This window comes from Lemur catta, chromosome 6, assembly GCF_020740605.2.
Source record: "Lemur catta isolate mLemCat1 chromosome 6, mLemCat1.pri, whole genome shotgun sequence".
Classification (NCBI taxonomy): Eukaryota; Metazoa; Chordata; class Mammalia; order Primates; family Lemuridae; genus Lemur; species Lemur catta.
The window spans coordinates 56107258-56131799 of record NC_059133.1 but is presented as its reverse complement, the minus strand read 5'-3'; the positions used below and the strand labels follow the sequence as shown (position 1 = coordinate 56131799).

The 24542-nt window shown below is 56.1% G+C and overlaps 2 protein-coding genes across 2 annotated transcripts; one reads left to right on the top strand and one right to left on the bottom strand.

The window, feature by feature from the left end:
* Positions 1-409: 409 nt before the first annotated feature.
* KRT86 (keratin 86) lies at positions 410-7228 on the top strand. The gene is made up of 9 exons (XM_045553947.1): positions 410-778; positions 1542-1750; positions 2457-2517; positions 3265-3360; positions 3589-3753; positions 4012-4137; positions 4412-4632; positions 6462-6493; positions 6622-7228. The coding sequence occupies exons 1-9, from the start codon at positions 410-412 to the stop codon at positions 6780-6782; spliced, it is 1440 nt and encodes a 479-aa protein (XP_045409903.1). The 3' UTR covers positions 6783-7228.
* Positions 7229-13212: 5984 nt separating this feature from the next.
* On the bottom strand, positions 13213-20232 carry LOC123639810 (keratin, type II cuticular 87). Its single transcript, XM_045553944.1, has 9 exons — positions 19779-20232; positions 17955-18163; positions 16956-17016; positions 16724-16819; positions 15906-16070; positions 15516-15641; positions 15022-15242; positions 14246-14277; positions 13213-13812 (listed from the first exon to the last, which is right to left on the bottom strand). Exons 1-9 carry the CDS (start codon positions 20160-20162, stop codon positions 13619-13621), a joined length of 1488 nt encoding a protein of 495 aa, XP_045409900.1. The 5' UTR covers positions 20163-20232; the 3' UTR covers positions 13213-13618.
* Between the last annotated feature and the right edge of the window lie 4310 nt (positions 20233-24542).

The following is a 24542-nucleotide window of genomic DNA, read 5'->3' as shown; positions in this document are numbered from 1 at the left end:
GGCGGAAAAGGAGTAGCCACAATCACACCCCTTCCCCCTCTCCATTCCAACCTGAGTCACTGCCCACTCCTTCCTCCAACCTCTCAGTTTCTCCAGCTGGGTACTGGGAGGTTGAAGGGGGTGTGGGGGAGTGAGCTGGCCTTTTGAAGAAGAAAATTGTGCAGTTTAGGGCAAAGGACCATAAACACTCTGGCTGCATCTGGGCACCAATTAAGCACATTAAGAAAGGAGCTACAGCAGCTAAACAGCCCAAGCCCATAAAGACATCTAATTGCTCTTACCCACGTGGTCAGGCTCCCTACGTATATAAAAGGGCTGCAGAGTTGTGAGAAGTAAACATCTGACACCGCGTCCACTGTACCCTTGGACGTCTCCATCCTCAGAGTCTCCAGCCCCGACCAAAGGAACCATGACTTGTGGATCTTACTGTGCTGGCCGCGCCTTCAGCTGCGCCTCGGCCTGCGGGCCCCGGCCTGGCCGCTGCTGCATCACCGCCGCCCCCTACCGTGGCATCTCCTGCTACCGCGGCCTCCCCAGGGGCTTCGGCAGCCAAAGCCTCTGTGGCGGCTTCCGCGCCGGCTCCTGCGGACGCAGCTTCGGCTACCGCTCCGGGGGCGTGTGCGGGCCCAGCCCCCCCTGCATCACCACCGTGTCGGTCAATGAGAGCCTCCTGACGCCCCTCAACCTGGAGATCGACCCCAACGCGCAGTGCGTCAAGCACGAGGAGAAGGAGCAGATCAAGAGCCTCAACAGCAGGTTCGCTGCCTTCATCGACAAGGTGGGTGTCCTGGATCACACCCTTGCTGAACCCCCACCCATAGTCACAGCCAGGGCTGAGCACTGTGGGGAGGGGAGAATCAGATGCAGAAAGAGCCCTGCCTGCCTGAAATCTCAGTCTGATGGCAGAGGTACACAGACAGACGGACACAGGCACTCAAGGCCCAGAAAGACTCAGCTGACAGTTGAGATAGGCAGAGCTTGTGGGAAAAGGTGTGGCCAGGGAGCTAGAGTTCAAGGACTTGGAGAGGGATATGAGAGCTGCTGCTGAAGTCAGAGAAGTTTGGACAGGCCCAGGCTGGGGAGTGTGTTCCTCCTGAGAGGGTGCAGTGTTTGACTACCAGATGCGGTGGGGGAGGGTGGCCTGTGACAGCATCTCCCCGGTCCTATGCCAGACACCTGATCTGTGATCTGAACCTCGGTGCTCTGCCTGGGAGGACTCCTGCCTCACCTGGCTTCAGAGTGAGGGGGCAGGGCCCTCAATCTGTCCCCTGGCACATGTCACAGGGGCTCATCTGGCCAGGATAACTTACCTCCCCTGAGAGCAGGCACTGTAGTTCCCCAGCCCTGGATCCATTCCTGAGCTGGGAACTCAGACATAGATCATGACTAGGAAGGGCAGGAGTGGCCTGGTCTCCCACTGCCCACCTCTGCCCACCCTCCTGGGCTCCAGGTTTGGGAGCTCCCCTGAAAGCAATCACCTGCCAGAGCTGGTTTTGAGGCGGCAGGAGCCATCTGACCCCCCTCCCCACCCTGAATGGCAGGTGCGCTTCCTGGAGCAGCAGAACAAGCTGCTGGAGACCAAGTGGCAGTTCTACCAGAACCGCGAGTGCTGCGGGAGCAACCTGGAGCCACTGTTCGAGGGCTACATCGAGACGCTGAGGCGGGAGGCCGAGTGCGTGGAGGCCGACAGCGGGAGGCTGGCCTCAGAGCTCAACCACGTGCAGGAGGTGCTGGAGGGCTACAAGAAGAGGTGAGTGTGGCCAGGCGTACTGCTGGGCACAGGAATGGGCCTAGGTCAGGCACAACGGATTAGACAATAGGAAGAACTTCCAGCTAGGCAGAGTGGCCATGACCAGCACCAGCTTGACTGAGCATTGCAGGAGCTCTTCCTTGTGTGGTCCCTGCCCAGATGCCTGCCCGAGGGTAGGGCCCTGGCTCCCCTTGAGCTATGTCTGCCCTGGGGCAGGAAGCGTCTGCAGCCTCCAGGCCTTCTCATCCTGCCCCTCAACCCCTACACCCCTAGTATAGCATCACATGTCAGATCCAGGATACCCAGGAGTGACAGGACCCAGGGCTCTGGGTGTCCCATGGCCTTGGGTTCCGAGTCCTCAGGTCCTCTGGGTCTGGGAGGCCCCCACAGCTGAGCTAGGATTGACAGCCAGGTGAGGGGAGGCTGGGCTGCAGGCCAGAGATCCAGCAGGGGGCTGGGGACTGAGTCCTTCTTTGCCTCCTGAGGTGACCTCACAGCAGCCTTGGGAACAGGACTGGGAGGTCCCAGAACATTAGCCCTGCCCATCCCCCAATGTAAAGTGGAGAGAGAATCCCAGACACATCCCAAATCCGGCCAGAAAGGGGATTCCTGCTATTGCCCCCCTCACTGGTATGAAGAGGTGGGGTTCTGCAGAGACCCGCCCTTCCCTGACCTCCCCTCTGCCCTCTCCTCTCTTCGGTCTCAGGTATGAGGAGGAAGTGTCCCTGAGAGCAACAGCCGAGAATGAGTTTGTGGCTCTGAAGAAGGTGAGTAAGACGGGAGTGGGAAGCACAGACGCGTGCATCTCCGAGCGACAGACTCTTCTTGGGGAGACCCGGGGGCTCCACGTCACGCTGGGCTGCAGCGACCTTTCCAAGGCAGGCTGGGAAATTCCCAGAGAGGAAGGCAGTGGGTGGTGGACCCAGGGCTTTGACAAAGGCAGTAACCTTGGAATATCCACTGGCCCCTGCCCTGGACAGGGGCATGACTGCGTTGACCTCTGGACGTCCTGCTCTGCTTCAGAGGCCGTGGTCTGTGCTTTAGGTCCCCTGGAGCCATGGCAGGCTCAATGTCTCTGTTGAGGGACAGTGCACACTGTGTAGCATTCTGGAACACAATCCCAGGCTCTAGGAGATGGAGCAGAGGGAGGAGTGGCCATGTGGTCCCTGGAGGACTGCTGGGACAGAGAGAAGGGCCAGGCCACAGCGCTGGGGATGCAGTCTGAGCAGGCTTCCTGGAGCAGGAGAGGGTAGAGGGAGAGGTGCAAGGACACAGTGTCTCCAGGGAAGGGTGGGAGGCTGGAGGGCCAACTCCAAGGCACAAAGGGGTCTGTTCTCCGAGGGGAAGAGGATGATCCTGGTCATCCTGGGAAGGGTGACAAGGAAAGGAGGTGGTGTGGGAATGGGAGCACTGGGGAGTCCTTTGCCGCGGCCACGGGGGATGGGTGAGGGGAGAGAGGAGTTTGGGGCTCGATCTCCAGGGTCCTCTGAGCTGCAACACTCCCACCTTCCCAGGACGTGGACTGTGCCTACCTCCGCAAGTCAGACCTGGAGGCCAACGTGGAGGCCCTGACCGAGGAGATCGACTTCCTGAGGCGACTGTATGAGGAGGTGCGGGGTCGTGGGCCAGGCAGGAATCTGCAGCCAGCAGAGAAGAGGGTCAGGGGTGGGGGCTGCAGTGTTGGACAGGGGTGTGGGCGGGGGCTGCAGTCCATGAGGCTGTGAAAGGGGCAAGGCCTTGGGGGCCAGAGAAGGTCTGAGAAGGTGGGTACAGGCTGTGGTGAGGGGGAGCTGTGGCCTAAAGAAGCTCCTGCCACCCCCCGTCCCCACCTGCTGCAGGAGATCCGCGTCCTCAACGCCCACATCTCAGACACCTCGGTGGTTGTCAAGATGGACAACAGCCGCGACCTGAACATGGACTGCGTCATTGCCGAGATTAAGGCTCAGTACGATGACATTGCCAGCCGCAGCCGGGCGGAGGCCGAGTCCTGGTACCGCAGCAAGGTCAGTGGCACGGGACACCTGCCTCCTAGACACGGCAGTGGGAAGGAAGTATCTATGAGTAAAGGCTTCTCTAGAATGGGGATTCTGATCTCTAAGCACGATATGAGAAGGCTGCCTCTCTGAGGTTGAGGCGGCAGGGCAGGACTGCCATGTGTGGTTGTACAGGCTGAGCACTGCACAACCTGTACAGTCATCCTTGGTGTCCTGAATGAATGACATGTCCCATCCTGATTCACACGAGCATCTCTGCTTCCCCAGTGCGAGGAGATGAAGGCCACGGTGATCAGGCACGGGGAGACCCTGCGCCGCACCAAGGAGGAGATCAACGAGCTGAACCGCATGATCCAGAGGCTGACGGCCGAGGTGGAGAATGCCAAGTGCCAGGTATGGGTCACTTATGCCCTAGAACAGAGAGGCTGAGGGTCTACCCTGTGTCACACAGCCTGGGAGTGCCCTATCTGGATCTCACCATTCATTCTCCAGCCCATTGTATGTGTAGAGTCCCTGGTTCTGGTCACTCAGGGAGACCCAGGTGAGGAGGCAAGAGGCTCTGTTTCTGGGGTGTTCCCAGGTAGGGGAGAGACTGGACACATGCAGGTAATGGAAACTGAGACCCGGGACTATCACTAACAAAGCTTGTTGTCTTCTGGGCCCCCAGAACTCCAAGCTGGAGGCTGCAGTGACCCAGTCTGAGCAGCAGGGCGAGGCTGCCCTCAGCGACGCCCGCTGCAAGCTGGCTGAGCTGGAGGCCGCCCTGCAGAAGGCCAAGCAGGACATGGCCTGCCTGCTCAAGGAGTACCAGGAGGTGATGAACTCCAAGCTGGGCCTGGACATCGAGATCGCCACCTACAGGCGCCTGCTGGAAGGCGAAGAGCAGAGGTGGGTCCCACAGTCCTTTTACTTTCCCAGCCCTGCCTGGGTTCTCAGTGTGCCCTGTCCTCACAGTCTTGTCACCACTCAACTTTCGTGTTTAAAACTCCCTGCTGCTGGACACCTAATTTATGTAAGTCCTTTAAGTATCATGTAGCCTCTTTGAGTCTCTGATGCACATCCAGGTTCTGATCTGTGATTGAAGTCCTATGTAAAATGACTTTAGAGCCAAGAATCTGGCAGCAGTAATCCCTGTTTCTGAGAAGTCTACTTGGGCTTGGGGGTCACCTTGCGTAGATAGTGCTTCCTCTCTCCCAGGTCTAGTTGCACATGTCCATGAGGATTCCAGCTGGCCTCCCTGGCTGGGCCAGGGCCCAGTTCGTGGCTCCAGGCTTAGCCCTGGAAGTTCAGGCTTATCCCCTAAGGGCACCTTTAGACAGAGGATTCCATCAGTCACACTTATCTATTGCAATGACAATGAGTGGTCTTCCATTGCAACAGGTGGACTAAATTAGACAGAGAGCAGGGACTCCTCCCTTGAGGCACATATACCTTGTTCTCAGGAATGTTGCTGCTTTTCTTGCTTTGAAGGTGGGAGGGGAGAAAACCCACTGGTCATTCAGCCTTGCTATGGCTGGAGGGCAGCTGTATAGCCCAGCTCCTATAAGCACAACACTCCTGCAATGTGAACTCATCCTTTGCCTTTTATCCCTTTCCCCTGGTGGTCAATTGGTCACACCCTGAGCTTCTCCTCTTCTTGTGTTCAGCCAGGCCCTGGACTTTGGGGATAGAAGGGTGGAGGGTAGGGATGCAGAGGGAGCATCCTGTGTATTCGGGAGCTGGGGAACCAGGTTTGGTACCTGGAAGTCAAAGTGATCACACGGTGAATCTCACCACAAGCTCAGATAATTGCATTGGAAAGCTCAGGGGTGCTGGGTCTCACTGGGCCTGGGGAGTTTTATTAGTGAAGAATTCCAAGAGGTGTTTTTCCAAGTCTGAATTTGGAAGTTGAAGAGACACACGAAGACAGCACTGGAAGCTGAGAGGCCCACCCCTCCAGCGCATAAGGCTGTTGGCGTGAACTCAGCAACTTTGATGCGGGCTACCCAGGAAACCCGGGCATGGGGCGATTTGAGGCTGGGCTGTGGATTCTTCTCTCTGCTGAAGCTGACGTTTGCCACTGTGCCTTCAGGGAACTCCATTTGTTTCCTTTAGGGAGACAATGTCGTGTAGGAAGGAAATGTGGGCTGGGGTTAGGTGGCCTGAGATCCCTGCCTCTGTCATTTGTCATTTCCTTTCTCTTGGCCTCAGTTTCTCCATCTGTCAAATGAAAGAATTGTTGTAGACAGTTTCTGAGCCTGTTCTCAATGGGTTGGAAAATCCCACTCACCCATCCAGCAGTTCTATACTGAGCCAGGCATTGTTTTTAGGCAGGGGGAAAAGAAGAGACAAGAACTTCTGCCCTCTAGAAGCCTGCATTCTAATGACACCCATCAGATCAGACACAGGGAGTTAAATCCGCCCCCCGCAAATGCATCTCCAGTTCAGTCAGAACCAACCGAGACAGAGCGGCAGCTAGTAGTTCTTAACGTGCCAGGGACTGAGCACTGCAGGTGTACTGTTAGATTTAATCCTCACGATAGGTCTCAAAGTAGATTCTCCTGATGAGGAAGCCTCGTTGGAGGGAGGTTGAGTCCGCGGCGGCGCTCACAGGCGTCCGTCTCCAGACCGTCGCGGGGGCTTTAGCGGGTTTCGCGTCCCCTCGACAAGCGCCTGGAAGGAAGGCCGCGGTCGCCCCTTCCGCGCTGGCCCTGACCTGTCCCTTCCTCTCCCCACAGGCTGTGCGAGGGCGTCGGCTCCGTGAATGTCTGTAAGTAGCCCGAGCCTCCTTCTCCCGCGGGGCGGGTCCGGGCGCCTCTGGGGAGGGCCCCTGGCGGGGGCAGCAAAGCCGCCCGGCTGTGGCCGTTCCTGACGCGCGCCTCTCCCTGTCCCCCTCAGGCGTCAGCAGCTCCCGCGGTGGCGTCGTCTGTGGCGATCTCTGCGCCTCCACTACTGCCCCTGTCTCCACCCGCGTCAGCAGCGGCCCCAGCAGCAGCAGCGTGGTGGTGGGCGCCCCCGACGCCTGCGCCCCCTGCGCCGGCCCCTGTAAGCGCTGCTAGGAGGCGTCGCCTCCGCGAGCGACTGTCGCTGTCACCCTCCGCCCAGCCAGGACGCGCGCCCCGGAACGCCCCGCCGGCCCGGGCTCCAGATGTCTGCCCTCCGCACGCCCTCCCGACCCCGGGCCTCGGTCTCTTTCCGTAGCCCTTCCTAGTAGTTTGTTGTCCTGAGGAGTCTTCCTTTTCCTTCGCCTGCTTTCTGTTTTTTGTTGGATTCATTGGTTCCGCCTGACCCCTTGCCCCAGACTTGGAGGGACGGGGACAGGCCCCAGAGTCTCCCTGCCTGCACTTCTGGGACCCTGCCCACGTCTTCTGCCCGTGGAACGCAGACGGGGAACATCGATGGGGTTTTCCTGTAACTCTTTGAGGGACATGCCCCGCGGGACGGAGGGCACCCCCCTTCCATGGCTGCCTGCAGATGCCTCTAAATAGCTAATGACTCCACTACCTGCACGTTTGTCTTTGTTTCACTCTGTGTTTCCAATAAACTAATTGCAGCGAATCAAGCCTGGGGCCTCCTAGTCTTGAGATTGTCAGGGCCTCCTGCGACAGGTGTTCCTGCCACAGTTCCTCAGCGCCTCTCCATCCGCCTAGCTAGTTCTCAGTGAGTGAGCAGGCCGGCAGCACGTGCTGCCCATCTGTCCTGCGCAGCTCAGGCCTTGGGGAAAACAGGGGAAGACTCATGGAGCCACGGGGTCCTGTGGGGTCATGGGTTTCTCTAGACCAAGATTTCTCAACTTCAGCGCTGTTGACGTCGTGGGACGGATCCTTCTTTGTCGTGGGACTGTCCTGTGCTTTTTGTAGGATGTTTATCGGCATCCCTGACCTCTATCCACTAGATGCCCGTGTCCTCCCTGACCCGCGATTGTGATAACAAAGATGTCTCTAGACATGGCCAAATGTCCCCTAAAGGTTCTCAACCAGGATGATTGTTGCCAACACTGCACCCCCCCACCCCCCCTGGCATTCCTGGAGGGGAAAATTGCATGAAAAGCCTTGGGTGAGACTGGAAGGAAGGCACGTGAGAGAAGCAGAGTTGGGGGAACAAGACCCTTGGGTTGAGGAACAAGAGAACTGGGCTTCTAATTCCGAGTCCTGATGGCCATTTGCCACACGTGTGACTTTGGGCAAATTGTTTCCACCCCCCAAGCTTCAGTTTTCTTGGCTGTAGAATCGGGGAGATTGGACAGTATTCCTAAAGTCCTTCTAGCTCCTTATGTAAGATTATGTTTGAAAGGGTTTTGTTGATGCAGTCCTTTGAATGCTGGCTCAGCCATTTACTGTTAATAGGTGTGTAATTGTGGCCGAGTCATTAATCCTCCCTGCGCTTTAGCTTCTTCATATTTAGAATGGGGCAATACCTGCTGCATTGTGGAAGATATTTCAGATATCTGTTGCACACGAACCACTCCAGACAGAGAGGCTTGAAACAGCAATGCTTCATCATTTCTCAGGACTCTCTGGGCTTATAGGGCAGTTCTTCTACTTTACGTGATGCTGTTTGGGGTGCTAGGATGTCTGGAGGGCCCAAAATGGTAAAATTGCATATGGCTAGATTTGGTGTGGGCCACTAGCCGGGAGCCCAGCTGGAGTTGTTGGACAGGGTGTGTCACTCAGGGGTCAATCAGAAGACAATTTGAACTGAGAAAGTTCAAACACAAGTATTATTAACTTTAACAGAGGATTGGAGGGATGGGGGACTAGCCCAGTACAGAGTAAGAACTCTAAGGGTTATAGATGCTGTGGCCCTAAGGAGCTGCTCCTGTCCCTGAGCCTTTTCTCCAGCATCTAGTGACAATTTCCTCACTGTCCAGCCAGCCTTCACTAATTATCTCCCTGAGGCTCTGCCTGATGCCTGGTCCCAAAGTCAATGTGACAGGTTTTGTTACTTACAGCAGCACCCTGCTACAAGGTACCAACTTCTCTTCCACTTATCCATTGCTACATAACAAAATATGCCCACATTTAGTGGCTTAAAACAACAATATTTTTCATGATTGTGTGAATCCTGGGGCATTCTTCTGCTTCATGTTGTTGGCTGGGGCTCTGGAACGGCTGGAAGGTTCATGTGGCTGGCATGTGGTTGAGAGCTCAGCTGGGGCTGATGGCCAGGGGCACTGTTCTCCATATGCCACCAACCTTTTTAAGGCCTCCTAGGTGCAGAAGCTGCATAATGTGCCTTCCAGCACATTGAATTGGTCAGAGCAGTCACAGGCCAGCCCAGGTTCAAGGGGAGGGGAAATAGGCTGCATCTTTGGGATGAGGAGTGGCATGCACAAGGGTGGGGGGGGAATTGTCGGAGGGTCATTTCTGAAGATAGCTATAGGAGGGTGAAATGAGACAACACAAAAGTTTGGAGAAGAGTGGGCAAATAACAAGATACTATTTTAATGTTGTTGTTATCACTGTGGTTTCATAACAGTGCAGCGTTCCTAGCCTCTGAATAGCAGGAGGCTGAGTGGGGTGGCAGAAAAAGACTGGGAACTGAAGGTCTTCAGTCTCAGGTTCCTGTCCTGGCTTTGTCACCTTTTCAAACCTCAGTTCATTTAAACACATGATAAATGGTGGGTGACGCCACTGTCTCACTGAGTAAATGAGAGCCTCAGCTGGTGTGCAGAGCAGGGTGGATGTTGAGGCACTGCTACTCTGGGTATTGTCACAGCCACGCTGGCCTTACCTCAGGCTTGTCGGCACAGAGGGATCCTATGCCCACCTAGCTCACATTCCTCAGCAGCTGGCAGGAAACTTCTGGAAATGAGGCAATTGGCTTTCTGTGAAGCATGGAAGGCCTTGTGAACTGGCCCTTAGCATCTACTTCTGCAAGGCGATGGGAAAAGTGTGTGGAAGGCAGTAGGAATCAGAAATGCCCTTGGATGGAGAACGCTCTCACGGATGGAGCTGGAGTTGAGGTAGGAGGGGCAGTGGAGGAGAGAAGAAGTGAAGGGCTCATTTTCAGCTTTTAGAGGGCCCTGGAGAGCAGCCCTGCGACCCCAGCAGACTTCCTGGCTCATCAGAGCTCCTGGTGTCCCCGTGCTCTGGTGCAGCCCCACCTCCACAGGCGTGTTCTCCACGTCTGCAACACACCTCTCCTCCCGGCTGACTGCTTACTTAGGTTCACTTCTTGCTGTAAAATGCAAGCTTTACAGGAACAAGCATCTTTGACTATTTTATTCATTTCTGTGAACCCAAGCTTGTGTAACAAACAGCACCTCGTATATGGCAGGTGCTCAATAATTATTTGTTGATTGAATAAATGTGCTCCTGGTCTTCCTTTCAGTCTCAATCCTACTTTCTTCAGGAAGTAGCTGGCTTTGCCTAGTTCATAATCCTTCCACTATGCCCCTCTTTTTTCCCCAGCACCAAGGCCAGGGCTCTTTGCAGCTGGCCCTCTCCTTGAGGGAGAGGTGGCAGTGGTGGCAGAGGAGGGGGGCTCAGGGACTCAGGACCAGAGGCTGTAGCAGATGCAGAGTTTGCCATGCCAGTCTTGCCTGGTCCCTTGAGCTGGTGGAGTGGAAGGAAGGTGCGTCACCTCCCGAGGCTTGGAGCCTCCCTGGACTTTCCCAGGTGGCACCTCCATGCCCCCCCCAAGGCTGACAGTCCTTACTATATCCTCCTTAAGTCCCTGGGAAAGGATTGTTAAGATCCCAGAGCAGAGCTCAGAGCCACTTCCCAAGAAAGGCAGAATTGGAAAGGCCTTTGGAGAGCCTTTGGTCCAACCCCGCATTTGACAGGAGTTCAGGGCGGCTTGAGCCCGAGTAGTGGGGGAAGGTGGGGGCAGTGGGCTTGGGGAGCGGTGACAGGCACTGAGAGATCAGTCAGGGCCAGACGTGCGGGACTGGCACGTGATGTTTAAGAGCCAGGCTTTATCCTGAGGGCAGTGTGGACCCACAGCAAGGTTGGCCTTGTGTCTTCTGGAGGTCCCTCCGGCTGCTGTGCAGGGGGGAAGGGAAGAGAGGAGAGGAGGACTGCAGGTGAGCTGTGGTGGCTGGGAGCAGGAGGCGGCTGGAGGGACAGAGGAAAGAGCGGATTGGGAGGTATTTAGGAGGCAGAAAGGGAAGCACTTGGGCTTAGGTAATACTGAGGGAGAGGTGTCGGTGTGGGTGGATCATAGGCGCTGGTTTGGGCAACCGTGTTGATGATCTTGACAGGGGAGACAGGAGGAGACAGGAGGAGACTCCAGCTGAGAGGTCAGAAGCAGTGAGTGAAGCTGGAAGGTTTGTTGAGTCCAAAGCATCTCTAGGACGGTCATGTGGAGGTGTCGTGGCAGCTGGGAACTGGGCACATGGGTCTGCAGCTGAGGAGAGAGGGTAGGAGACGCATCGGGACTCTAAAGCCCAGTTGGAGGGTTTTAACCAGGGAGGACATTAAGCATGGGCAGTGACTGAAGGCGAGAGACTGATGTGACTGCATCAGGAGAGTGTGCAGAGAGGTGAGAAAAGGGCCCTGGGTACTTTGCTGTTCTAGGCAGCATGCATGGGTGAGCCCTGAGCCGTGAGCCGGGGAGGAGGACTCCCTGGTAGGAGCCCAGAGTAGGGCCTGGGAGGAGCAGACAGAGAGGGGAAATGCCTGAGTCTCAGGGGTCAGGAGGTGGGAGGGAGAGAAGGTGACAGGGAGCCCTAGGAGCTGGGTGGGGGAAAGGGGCAGGGTCCTCCAAGGACAGTGTGGTCAGACAGGTGGCAGAGGCCAGGGGCTGGGGTATAGCCGGGCAAAGGGGGCGAATGAAAGGGCCAGTGAGGAAGGGACTGGCCTGCCCGACAGGGTGGGATGCAGCCTCTGAGGACTAGTCCAGGCTTGGTTCCTTGAGGGTGGGGTTAGGGGCTTCCCAGAGTCTTCCCCTTCAGAGCTCCAGACCTTCCTAGGCAGAGGACAGGAGGGGTCAGGCCAAGGAGGGGGCAGAGGAGCCATCTCAGCCTTGGGGTAGGAACTTTGAGCTATATGGGGTCAAGGGCAGTGAGTGGAGCAGTTGAGACCTTGGCAGCCACCCCTAGGGTCTCAGGGAGACCTACCTGGTGGTCTTGGCAGAATTGGGGCTCAAATTTTCAAGTCCTGATTTTTCAGGCCCTGAGATTTAACTTTTGCTGTGGATGAATGATGTCCCCTAAACTGACCACTGACCTGTTTAGATTGTGACCATGCCCTCAAGGCCCAGATTGCCGGGAGAACAGAGGGGCGCAAGCAAGAGGCTTGGAGGAGGTCGGGGGGCCTCAGCCAGCAAACCTCAAACAGAGCACAGCCCAAGTGCTCAGCAACCGCAGCCTGCAGTGGGGCTGCGACACATGCTTGGGGCACGGAGTGAGGACTGGTCAGCATGCACAGGGCTTCTCTTCTCCTCTCAGGGAAAGAGGCTGGGGATGGAGCAGAAGAAGGGGCTGGCAGCCGACATCTGACACCTGCCTGACAGCAGCCATAGCCAATCTGTGCTCTTAATAGAGAGGTGGAGCTGAGTCCCAGGGGGCTGCATGTCTGTCCCTGCTGCTGTACCAGCTGCCTGAGTTCATCCCACGGGTCCCAGGCCTGGCATATCCTGGAGCCCCATCCTGGGACTCAGTGGAGGGTCAGAGCCAGGAGGAGCCATTTCCAATCCTCAAGGAAGTTCCAGCTTGTTCCAGGCTCTAGACACACTCATTGACATCCCTGGGAGAACCAGAGATCCTCAGAGTTCTAGACACTGTGCTGTGGGGGAGGGGTGTGTGTGTGGGGGACTTCCTCCTTGAGGTGGGGTCCCTGTCTGGAGGATCAACACTGGGTAGAGGGGTTGGACAGGGCTGAGGAGGGGGAAGGAGCCTGCATCTGGCATAAGAAGCCCACAGGTGTGCTGGGAAGTGACTGGAGCCAGGTGGGAGGGGGTGAGAGCAGTGAATTTGGGATGGGGTCCTGGCTGCTGGCAGTGCTTAGGGTGGGGTCACTAGTGGGAGCTGGGGCTGGTCCAGGCCTATGGGGACTGAGGAGGACCAAGTGGAATCAGGCTGTGGAAGTGGACAGGAGGAGGCGGTGACACTCGAGGGTGACCGGGGAAACACCACGTGGGGCTGGACTAGGATTAGTCGGCTGGAGATGGGGCAGGAAGGGAGCGGAGACATTGTGGTTCACAAGATCACGTACCCTTGCATGGCAGCAGCGTTTATTGAAACACAGATTGAGAGCTCAGGAGGCAAGGCACCCACAGACAGTCATAAGCAGAGAGGGACCCAGGAAGTGGCCTAACTTTCCATCCCACCAGCTCTGCGTGGGACAGTCCCTCCTGCACGCAGCAGGGGAAGTCTGGAGCCACTGCGGAGTCTTTGAAATGCATTCGGGTGCACTGGACAGCAGGACCTGCCCAAAGTGCCCCAACTGGAGGGCTGGAGGCGAAAGCGTCCCCACAGTAATGGGCCTCTTGACTGGGAGGTCCCATGAGCAGTGTGGCTGGAACGGTCAACCCAGAAGGCGGTCGGTGAAAGAGACAAGCAGAGCACAGGCAGGATGAACGGGCAAGTGCTTGTCGTGGGGTCATGTCTCGACCCAGGGGAAGGCCAAGCTCCCATGCTGTCCAGCCACTCAGGTGACTGTTCCTGTCCCAGAGAGCTTGGTGAATGGTACAGATAATACAAATTGGCCACAAGTATTTTGGAGGCAGGTTGGAGTTAAGCGAAGGGCTGGGAATGACTCTAAACTGAAGCCACCAGGAAAACTAGGACACAACTCCCCAAAATGAGAAGGTGGAGGATAGCAGCCTCCTACAGAGGAAGGGTCTTTCCCTCTGTAGGAACGTCTGGAAGATTCTGGAAGCAAGCACACCTTTTGCATTCACACACCATTCAGTGCTCGGCTGCCACAGGCAGGGCAGGCTCTGGACTCCACTAGGCGAAGCGGACGGACCGGCTGCTTCCGCAGCTGAAGCTGGAGGAGCGGGGCTGGCAGGGTGCACAGGAGTCGGGGGCTGTCACCGTGATGCTGCCCCCCGTGGCTGGGGGCCCAGAGGTGATCTGGCGTCCTGGGGTAGTGCTGTAGGTGAGGCCCCCGCAGGAGACTCCTCCACGGGAGCTGCTGACACCTGTGGGGAGAGGTGGCACTGAGGGGTGAGGGCTCGCTGTGATGGCACCGGCCCCATGACAGGCCCCAGAGGGCAGTGGCATTGCAGGAGCCGCCTCCTCTCCAAGGGGTCCAGTGGTTGACAACGCAGACCCTGTCCCTCAGCTGCACATGCCATCTGGGGGCCTGGGGCAGGAAGGAACCCAGGACCCCTGGACCCAGAGGAGCAAAGGTGCCAGGCCCTGGCATGGCCTCGGCTCACGGTTGTCACTAGTAAAGGGCGCTCAGCTCTGCTTTCTCTAACTCCCTTCGTGGTCCCCAGTGAGGGGCCAGGAGAGGGCGAAAGGCCCTCTCTTACTTGGGAGAACATTCGAGGCTCTGTGGCTTAGACCAAAGGGTTCGGCTTTGCCTGTCAACAAAGGCATTTTTCTAGGGGATTTAGGGCAGATACTTACAGACATTGACGGAGCCCACACCTTCACACAGCCTGGGGGAGAGAAAACTCTGTTAGCTGCAGACACTGGGCTGGATTGAGACGGATAGTCACTTGGGGACAGAGAGGGTCATCCTGTGGACAGTCTATCCCCTGAGAGGCAGGAAGGGCTCCCCCAATCGGTACTAAATGATCACTTCTATCTTTAATGGTTCTCTAAGCATGGGGACAAGCCCTTCTGATTCTCAGCAGCCCTGAGTGAGACTGTGACCCTCACATGCTGCCCCCCATCTGAGTACCGTAGCCCACCCCGGATAGTGCCAACCAAGCTCTCAGAGAGGAGAGTCAGGTGCGATGCACCAGCGTGTGGAAGGGCTTTGTGGAAGGTGAGGGCTGAGCGCGTGCGGAGGTGCCTCCTCATTGTCACACACAGGCCTGCGGCGGGGCAGGAAGCCACTCAACAAGAATGCCTTTGGGGACACGTGACTTGGGCGCAGAGCTCAGCTCTTCTGCTTATTAACTGGGTAGCCATGAAAAAGGCATTGAACCCTGGGCCTATTTCTTTATGTTTGGGTGGGAAAAATGATACTGATCTCATTGGATTACGGGGATTATAAAATGAGCACTTAGCACAGGTCTAGCATATAATAAGCATTTGATAAATTGTTATTATTATTGAAGCTTGACCTGTACTACCAGGGTCAGAGTCAGAGCTCACACTCGGCTCAAGGACATTCACTCTGAGGACCAGGACGTCTACCCTGGAAACCCTACAAGGTCCTGCCTGCTTAGCCTCACCTGTGCTCCTCGCCCTCCAGCAGGCGCCTGTAGGTGGCGATCTCGATGTCCAGGCCCAGCTTGGAGTTCATCACCTCCTGGTACTCCTTGAGCAGGCAGGCCATGTCCTGCTTGGCCTTCTGCAGGGCGGCCTCCAGCTCAGCCAGCTTGCAGCGGGCGTCGCTGAGGGCAGCCTCGCCCTGCTGCTCAGACTGGGTCACTGCAGCCTCCAGCTTGGAGTTCTGGGGGCCCAGAAGACAACAAGCTTTGTTAGTGATAGTCCCGGGTCTCAGTTTCCATTACCTGCATGTGTCCAGTCTCTCCCCTACCTGGGAACACCCCAGAAACAGAGCCTCTTGCCTCCTCACCTGGGTCTCCCTGAGTGACCAGAACCAGGGACTCTACACATACAATGGGCTGGAGAATGAATGGTGAGATCCAGATAGGGCACACCCAGCTGTGTGACACGGGGTAGACCCTCAGCCTCTCTGTTCTAGGGCACAAGTGACCCATACCTGGCACTTGGCGTTCTCCACCTCGGCCGTCAGCCTCTGGATCATGCGGTTCAGCTCGTTGATCTCCTCCTTGGTGCGGCGCAGGGTCTCCCCGTGCCTGATCACCGTGGCCTTCATCTCCTCACACTGGGGAAGCAGAGATGCTCGTGAGAATCAGGACGGGACATGTCATTCATTCAGGACACCAAGGATGACTGTACAGGTTGTGCAGTGCTCAGCCTGTGCAACCACACATGGCAGTCCTGCCCTGCCACCCCAACCTCAGAGAGGCAGCTCTTCTCTAACCGTCCTTAGGGATCAGAATCCCCAAATGAGAGAAGCCTTTTCTGATGGAGATCTCGCTTCCTTCCTACTGCCGTGTCTAGGAGGCAGGTGTCCCGTGCCACTGACCTTGCTGCGGTACCAGGACTCGGCCTCTGCCCGGCTGCGGCTGGCAATGTCATCGTACTGAGCCTTAATCTCGGCAATGATGCAGTCCATGTTCAGTTCGCGGCTGTTGTCCATCTTGACAACCACCGAGGTGTCTGAGATGTGGGCGTTGAGGACGCGGATCTCCTGCAGCAGGTGGGGGAGAGGAAGGACAGCCCGGTCATCTGGGTTTTCCCTCATCCCCCAAGGCCTGCAATCCTTTCTGCTCACCAGGAGCCAATCTCTCATGTTTGGAGCATAAACCCCCTGACTGCATAGCTTTCTGCCCAAATAAGAAATACCTTTTAAAAGGAAAAGACAACCACTTCTCAAATGCTTGCGTCTGGAGTTATTGCGACCCTTGGAAGCCCAGGGTGCTTCTCTACAACCAGCATGTTCCAGATGCTTCCTAGGGGCCCAAACCCTGTGTGGGGGCCTCTTTATATCCTCCTAGACCATATAAAGGAAGGCTACTGGCTGCCAGAGAAATGGGTGCAATGCTTTGTGATGCTTTGTGTGGCCTATGCTGCACCTCAGTGGCTCAGGGGAAGGACACAGGACAGTTTCCCAAGGCACAGCTGTCCTAGAGCTGTCATCCTTTTGTCCCTTACGAAATTTGGTCCTTTCTGGTTCCCCACTGCTCTGCCTCCCTGCTCCTCCCCTCGCCTGGCTCCCCTCCAGTCCTGCAGCTTGGAGCCTGGGTTCCCGTGTCAGCGGGCCTGCTTCATGCCGTGCGGGTCTGGGCAGGGGTCGGGGGTCCCATCAGAGGGTCTGTGCCCACCACGCCGAGAGCCCCTCACCTCCTCGTACAGTCGCCTCAGGAAGTCGATCTCCTCGGTCAGGGCCTCCACGTTGGCCTCCAGGTCCGACTTGCGGAGGTAGGCACAGTCCACCTCCTGTGTGTGGCAGCAAGGGGCCGTGAGGCCGTGTCTCTCAGGGCACCCTGAGGACCTGGCTGGCATGTGGCAGGGCAGTGGGCATTGGGTGGCTAGGGGCTCGGGGCAGGCTTGGGGTGGGCTTGGCTTCACTCACCTTCTTGAGAGCCACAAACTCGTTCTCTGCTGTGGCCCGAAGTGCAACTTCTTCTTCATACCTAAGGTGAGCGGGGAGGACACCACCGTGTCTGAATAGCTCTTGACCTTGGCCGTGAGCAAGCATGCAAACGACCCTGCATCCTAGATCTCCCCCGCTCATCCTCTGCCTCCAAAAGACAGGACTGGGGAGGAGTCAGGCTGCGGGGCCAGGCCTACTGGGGTCACTGAAGTGCCCACTCCTGGTCGTTGGCAGAGGGAGGAGGGCGGATGTGGAAGCTGGTGTGAGTGTGTGTGGCTGTGTTTCTCACCCCGTCTCCATCTTCTTTTCCTTTGAGCCCTCCCCTGGCCCTGATTTGCTGCAGGTAGCGGGATCCTGTCTGTCACCCCCTTCCTGCTCTGCGGGAGGCAGCTCGGAGACAGAGGGAACAGTGTGCAGGGCCTGGGGAGGCCACGGCTGAGAGTGATGCTGGAGGAAGCTGGCTGCCCGTCAAAAGCAGATTCCTTTTGAGTACCCACTGCATTCTTTATATCACGGGGCACACCTCATAACTGAAGGTCTAGATCTCTGCCTATGTCCTCTCTGCCTCCCGGGACACCATAGGCCCCATGAGGACAGGGACCGTGTGTACTGCTTGGTCCTGGATCACTAATGTCTGGCCCAGTGCCTGGGTGGCACATGGCAGGTGCTCAGTTAGTGCACATTGAGTGAAAGAGGAAACTTAAGAAGAAGAATGTCTAGGATTCTGAGGGCTGGACTCAAAGGGACCAGGGAATATGAATTCTTCTGAGGGGTCTGGTGGGTAGAGGAAGGGAGAGAGAGTTGTCATTTCCCAGAGGGCCAGCACCCACCCAAGGGACCCCCGTGCCTTGAGGAAAGGCAGGGAGTGCAGGATCCTGCTTGTTCCCAGGCAGAGACACCCACCACAGGCTGGACACTCCCCTGGGCTCAGGGAGCTTCCACCAAGCCCTTTCCTGAGCTGCCCCTTCCAGCACTCACCTCTTCTTGTAGCCCTCCAGCACCTCCTGCACGTGGTTGAGCTCTGAGGCCAGCCTCCCGCTGTCGGCCTCCACGCACTCAGCCTCCCGCCTCAGCGTCTCGATGTAGCCGTCGAACAGGGGCTCCAGGTTGCTCCCGCAGCACTCGCGGTTCTGGTAGAACTGCCACTTGGTCTCCAGCAGCTTGTTCTGCTGCTCCAGGAAGCGCACCTGTGGCCCAGAGGTAGAGCCTGAGAATTTCTTCTTGCAGGATCAGAGGGCAAGATGGGGGTCCCAGCACCAGGGCCTGAAAGCCCCCAGCTCTCTGATGCAGAGTCCTCCCTGGTGGGGGTATTTTCAGCTCTCTCAGAAACCACACCCAGGCCTAATCCGTTCACCACCTGGAAATCCTTCCTGAGCACTAGCTTCAATCTTTTCTAAGGCAATTTACCTGGGGTCACGGAAAACGCTTAAACCATACTGGGTCCGGGCTCTGCTGCCACTCGTTAACAACGTGCACTTGGACGAAGCACTTATCCCCTCTGCGGAGTGTGGAGGTTAAAGCTCACCTCACTATGGGGAGTTAGGGAGCCCTGGTACGGAAAGGCACCCCCGTGCGGAACAGCTACTGCACCAAGCCAGGTGTGACTGTCACTGTGCAAATGAACAGACTGACCTTTTTAGATAGGCAGATTGTAAAATTTGAAAAATTAAATATGTGCCAATTATTCAAACCCTACAACAACAATGCGATTTGAATAACAGTCACCTGGGATTTTAGTGCAGGAAGGCTCTGTGCTCCAACTCCTTCGTTTTACAGATGAGGAATTGGAGGCCAGAGAGGTTCCCCACAATGGCAGAGGAAGAGCTCGAAGGCTGATTTCTGCCCCATAGGGGGTCTTCTCTCGCTATGATAATTGTAGACTATTTGGCCCCAAGGAAAACTTCACAGATATATCGCTGCCATGAGGTTGGCCCACTTCTGCACTCAGATACCTCTGTCTCATAATTTTGCCCCACCTCTGGTAAGTCCTTTCTTATGCTATCCTTGGTCTCTCATGTTGTTAGGAGTTCCAGATTTTTTTTTTTTTCAGTCCTTTTTGTTGAGTATCTCTCTAGTGTGACTTCTCTCTTGAGGTTGGCTCTGGAGAGTGCTTTCTAGGCCCAGAGCTGCCTCCTGGTTGGAGCCTTTTCTCCTGGCCCCTCATACCACTGCCGCATGGTGGCTGCTTGGATTCTGTGCGGAAGGTGGCTGCAGGCTTGAGCTGGACACTGACTCTGCAGGAGGCTTCAGCCGAGTCCAGAGCACGTGCTGCCTGCCTCCCCATAAAGCCCACGAGGATGGGACCATGTCTGTTGCTCACCTGGACCCTGAGCCCCAGGCACAGTGGCTTGGACAAACTACTCTGGCCCCTGCTCAATGGCCAAATCACCACATGGTATAGAAACAGCTCTGTGAGATCCACAAGACCCACTTCCAGGCAGTCTTCCAGGATCTCACTTACCAGTGCTGCCCTTGACATAGAGAGTAACTCCTTGCCATGTAAACAGCTATTTGGCTTCAAATCTGTGGAGCACCCACACAGTGGCCCTTTGCTCACAAGGCAGTGTTTTCCCTTAGCAAGGCTCTGCTCCAGTTCTGCTTCTGTGCTCGCACTTTGTCTCCCCCATCAGACTGGCAGCCCCCATTCTTGTCTTTCTGTCAGTGACCTGGAAGTATGACTACCTTCAATTTGGCCTAGGAGCTTCCATGGGCAAGTGCTTACTTCTGACTCCCCTGTCGGTGCCTAGCCTGAGTCCTGAACACGGGTAGGGGTTCAGGAAGAGTGTGATCCAGGGCACCCACCTTGTCGATGAAGGCAGCAAACCTGCTGTTGAGGCTCTTGATCTGCTCCTTCTCCTCGTGCTTGACGCACTGCGCATTGGGGTCGATCTCCAGGTTGAGGGGCGTCAGGAGGCTCTCGTTGACCGACACGGTGGTGATGCAGGGGGGGCTGGGCCCGCACACGCCCCCGGAGCGGTAGCCGAAGCTGCGTCCGCAGGAGCCGGCGCGGAAGCCCCCGCAGACGCTGTGGCTGCCAAAGTTCCCGGGGAGGCCGCGGTAGCAGGAGATGCCGCGGTAGGGGGCGGCGGTGATGCAGCAGCGGCCGGGCTGGGGCCCGCAGGCCGAGAGGCAGCTGAAGTTTCCAGGGCGGAATCCACGGCGCACGGAGCTGAAGCCACAGGTCATGGTGGAGGTAAGGAGCTGTCTGGAGAGTGGAGAAGTTGGCAGAGGATGGAACCTTGGGTCTGTGCTCCCTGGCTTGTGGCAGGCCCTTTTATTTGCCAGGAGCAGCTGGCATTAAAAGGGGCGGCAAAGAGACAATAGCTGCATTTTATTGGCTTGGCATCACCCCAGCCTCTTAAGCTCGCAACCCGCTTGCCTCTTGAGTGTTGCTGTGTCAACAATCCCTGGCCACAGGCTCCGTTTCATCTTCAAAGCCCTTTACAAGTTTCCTCATTGCCTCTGTCCCTCCCATTGGCACTGGTGTGGAGAAGGGGGAGGGGCTCCCAAAAGCATCGGTCAGACTCCATGCTCCGAGTGCGGGCAATGGGTGCAGTGACCTGGGGTGGAGCTTGCTCTCTGAACCCTTTTCTGGAAGGGAGCAGAGCTGCGCTCTGGGTCCTGAACCTGTGGCCTGGCCCTGGGGTGGAGCAGCTGGCCTGTCCCAAAGAGAGGACTGTGCCCCAAACAACCTCTTGTTCTGGGCTTCCTTGTCTTCCCTCTATCTCGAAGGCAGTTTCCTTTCCTCATTGTTGAGATCAGCCTCTCGTATCCCATTCCTGTGCAGAGTCTCGTCAGGGATGGGAGTTGGGGTAGAGATTTGGGGTGGGGTGGGGCATGGTCTCTGCACTTTGGGTATTCCTAGTGCAGGGACACCAGCTGGGACATGGCAGGAACTGAGTCAGAGAGTTCAGGACAGAACGAAGGCCATTTGTCAGAATCCTGGGCATCATCGCTGCTGGGATCAGGAGCAGGGAGTGTGAGCAGTCAGTCCTCAGAGCTATGGGGACTGAGCAGGGAAGTGTCTTGGAGGCGAGAGAGCGGGCAGATGGGTTTGACTAGAGTTGAGGTCGAGTGGTACAAGGCAGAGAGGAGGTGAGAAAGGAGTCCAGCTCTGATCTGCAGATGGGACTTTGTGTGTCCGTTCAGGAAGTGCTTACTGTGTGCCCACCAGCTGTGCACTAGCCACTGTGCTAGGTTCTGGGACTCCAGCAGAGACCAGCGGGTTTGGAGGTAGGAGAGGGAGGCATGCACACGGGGACACCAACACCTGGCCAGTGGGAATCGGGGAGAAGCTGCAGGTGGAGGGCAGGCCCCCACAGTGCTAAGGAGTCAGGTCCGATGGGGGCCCTTCAGGTTCCCAGCAGGGAGCTCGGCAGTGGAGTCCTGGTGTGTGTGCACTCACAGGAAGGATGAGAGGTGCTATAGATAAGGGGTTACCAAGGGTCCTAAAGTGGGATCACTTCCTCCCTTCAGAGGACCAACTGGGTTGGGGCGTTTATGTAGCTGTCCCTAAAGCCCAGCTCTCTTAATCTGGCCCCTCATCCCTCTGGGCCAGGGTAGGCAATGGCTTTGGTGGATGGACAGAGGGACCAAGCCAGGAGAATTCCCCTAACCCAAAGCTCTGACCCCATTAACCCTCCCAAGCACACGTCTCTTGATGGCCTTTGAGGATGACTCCTTTGATGGGCCTGTTTCCTGACCCGGTCACAACCAAATGCTGGCCAAAAATAATCCTCCACGCATCCTACTGGGCCTCACCTTTTGTCTTCCCCACTCGTCTCAGGGGGCCGGGGCGAAGGTGCTATAGAATCGTGTAGGGGAGCTGGACATCTGCCAACAAAGGGCTCTCCTGGGCCCTCCTCTCGGGCCCTGTGGACAGGCTTCCACAGAGCCTTGTGTCTGGGGTGGGATCATGGGCGTGTGGGCTGTAGGATGGGGTCTTCTGGTGCGAGAGACACTTGTGGGGGGCATGGCCTTGGGGCATGGGGTGGCTGATTGCAGCTGAGTGGCTGGGGGGATTTTGGGAGCCCCTTTGAGGGAGGCTGGGCTGGCTGGTTCTTTCATGCTAAGCCTCTGCTGGGTGGAACATCTGCCGGACATCCAAGAAGGAGCTAGGTCTTTCTCTCCTTTCGTTTCCACTCACACTGGAACTGGAGCACCTGGAAGGTTCTCCATACGCATCTAGTGACTATGCGAGAGTGATTTCCTGGTGAAATGCTGAGGGCTACAGGGCAGTGGATCCTCCGTGAAGCATTTCTCCAGCCCATCCTGATAATTGCACTGCCTCCCTCTGACCTGGCGCAGCTGTCTCACCCCAGTGGGCTTGGAATCGAGCTGGGCCCCTTCACTGGGGGGCTCTGTGTAGACACACAACTCCCCCACTCCTTGGGGTGGGGGAGTCATGGCAGTTGCCACCCCTGTCCCAGTTGGAGGTGAGAATAGCGTGGACCCCAGAGAAAAAAAGATGCAGTTTGAGGCCCAGCAGTGCCTCTTCCCAGCTTTGTGCCGTGGCCCAGATGTGTTTCCCCAGTCTCCTTACTCGTGAAATATAAATGGCCATCCACACCTTGCTGGGGGTTGGGAGGATTGCGTGAGTCCCTGGTGGAGGGAGTGCCACCCGCACCCCACTCCATGCTAGCAGGGTGACTGGGTCTGGGTGGCACACAGCCAGCAGGCCTTGCAAAGGGACAGTGTACACGGTGAGATGCAAAGTGCCATCCCTGAGTAAGCAGAAAACAGCTGGGCAGCTTTATGAGGCAACCATTGCCACCTCAGAAAGCCTTAATTATAGCACCTACTTGTAACTGGCTCAGAACAAAGAGAACTGCAGACCAGGGGCCCCTTGAATACAGACTTAGGAAGCTGACAAAGGGACAGCAGCTGCCCCGACAGGCTGTCCCTTCTGCCAGGGCTCCAGGCTGTGATTGGTTCCTGCCCTGACCATGGGCCTATAAAGGTTCTGGCCAGGCCACAGGCTGCTTCAGCCGCCGAGGCCTGTGCTCCCCGCCTGCCCCTCACACAGCTGGCTGCGGTCAGCGGGGGGCCGACTGGTCCTGCTGATCTGGTCCTGGGATTCCTGCCTGCCCCCCTGGCGTTTGTCTGGCAGCCGCCTGCCTGTCTGCCTGGCTTCTCAACCACTGAGGCTCTGATTGCTGCCATTTCTTCTTGCCTGAACAGCCATGGGCATTCTCATTTTTGTTGTTTCTTAATGGATTTTTGCTAAACAACTTTGTGATGAATGTTTGTAAATACATCTTTGGGCACATCTCCACTAATTTCCTTAAAACAAATCCCTAGAGTGGAACTGTTGGGTTGGAGGGGACAATGCCGATCCTCAGGGTGCCTCTGTCGCCGGCCTGGCCGTGGAAGCAGTGTTTCGGTGGGGAGGCTGCAGAGGAGCAGCAGGACTTGGGAGTCAGGAAGTGTGGATGCAAATCCCGTTGCTGACACTGTGTGGTAAGTCAGCTAATGTCTTGTTCCTCGCCTGTAAAAGGAGGATTCTAATACTGGCCTCCTGAGCCTCTGTGAAGACGAAAAGGGAGGGGGTGTGTGGAAGCCCAGAGACAGCATCCAGTCAGAGGGCTGAGTATGCAGCCGCTTCCTGCTCCAGACGGGAGGATTCTTCTGCCGTGGCTCATCTTTGTCCTCCCAACCGTGATGCCTCCAGTTTTGCCTTCTGGCCTTGAACTCACAGCATACCAAGGACTATTGCCTAGAACTGATAAAACGTGGCACCTTCACATCCTCAACAACTATTTACTACACAAGCACTATGTACTGCGGAGGATAGAGAGAAATTTAATATATGGCCTTTGTCCCTGAGGGTCCAACCATATAGTTGGATAAGTTTGTAAAATGCACAAGTTAAATGTGTACTAGATAAAGCGTCCTTCAAGGCAGTTCATGATTTATTGTCAATTAACTGATAGGGTACATCTTTCCTTAGGAGGAGCTTGCTGTGAGCTAGAGTAGTCAGAGAGGCTTTGTAGGAAAAGTCAGACTTGAACTGGGCTTTGAAGGATAGGAAAGGCTTGGAAAGTCCGGAAGGGTGGAGGCAGCCCCTGGCAGTGAATGGCAGAAAAACACAGAAATGTTCACAGGCAAGTGGATGTGTTGGTTGACACTTAGAATCTATCGTACCTAAAGGATAAATTTTAGGTACATGCCAATAAAGACTGAGAATAATACAAGGACATCCACTCTCCAGGCTGTGCCGTGAGGTACTGGAATTCCTGGCCAATGCAAGAAATGTGTGTAATTACTGGAAGAGAAGAGCTAGAACTGGCATCATTTTCAGACTATGGGATCAGCTACATAAAAGCCAACACAATCAACCAATAAACCATGGAAATAACAGTACAAGTGGAGTAGTACTGCCATTGATAATTACAAGGTAGCTTACAAAAATCAAAAGCACTTTTCTATATCAATGACAACCAATTAGAAAATAAATAGTAATTAAGATGCCATTCCTAACGTGATAAAAACAATGAAGTATTTACAAAAATCTTATAAAGTATTCATGAGATCTTTGTGGAGAGCATAAAACTCTGCTATGAAAAA

What these genes read in the sequence shown, in the direction of transcription:
- KRT86 (XM_045553947.1), top strand. Translation starts at nt 410, where the DNA reads ATGACTTGTGGATCTTACTGTGCTGGCCGCGCCTTCAGCTGCGCCTCG. An exon ending in TGGAGAATGCCAAGTGCCAG is followed by an intron (nt 4,138 to 4,411) that starts GTATGGGTCACT and finishes CTGGGCCCCCAG; the next exon opens with AACTCCAAGCTGGAGGCTGC. An exon ending in CTGGAAGGCGAAGAGCAGAG is followed by an intron (nt 4,633 to 6,461) that starts GTGGGTCCCACA and finishes CTCTCCCCACAG; the next exon opens with GCTGTGCGAGGGCGTCGGCT.
- LOC123639810 (XM_045553944.1), bottom strand. Translation starts at nt 20,162, where the DNA reads ATGACCTGTGGCTTCAGCTCCGTGCGCCGTGGATTCCGCCCTGGAAAC. An exon ending in AGTTTGTGGCTCTCAAGAAG is followed by an intron (nt 16,820 to 16,955) that starts GTGAGTGAAGCC and finishes TGCCACACACAG; the next exon opens with GAGGTGGACTGTGCCTACCT. An exon ending in TGTGGGCTCCGTCAATGTCT is followed by an intron (nt 13,813 to 14,245) that starts GTAAGTATCTGC and finishes CTCTCCCCACAG; the next exon opens with GTGTCAGCAGCTCCCGTGGA.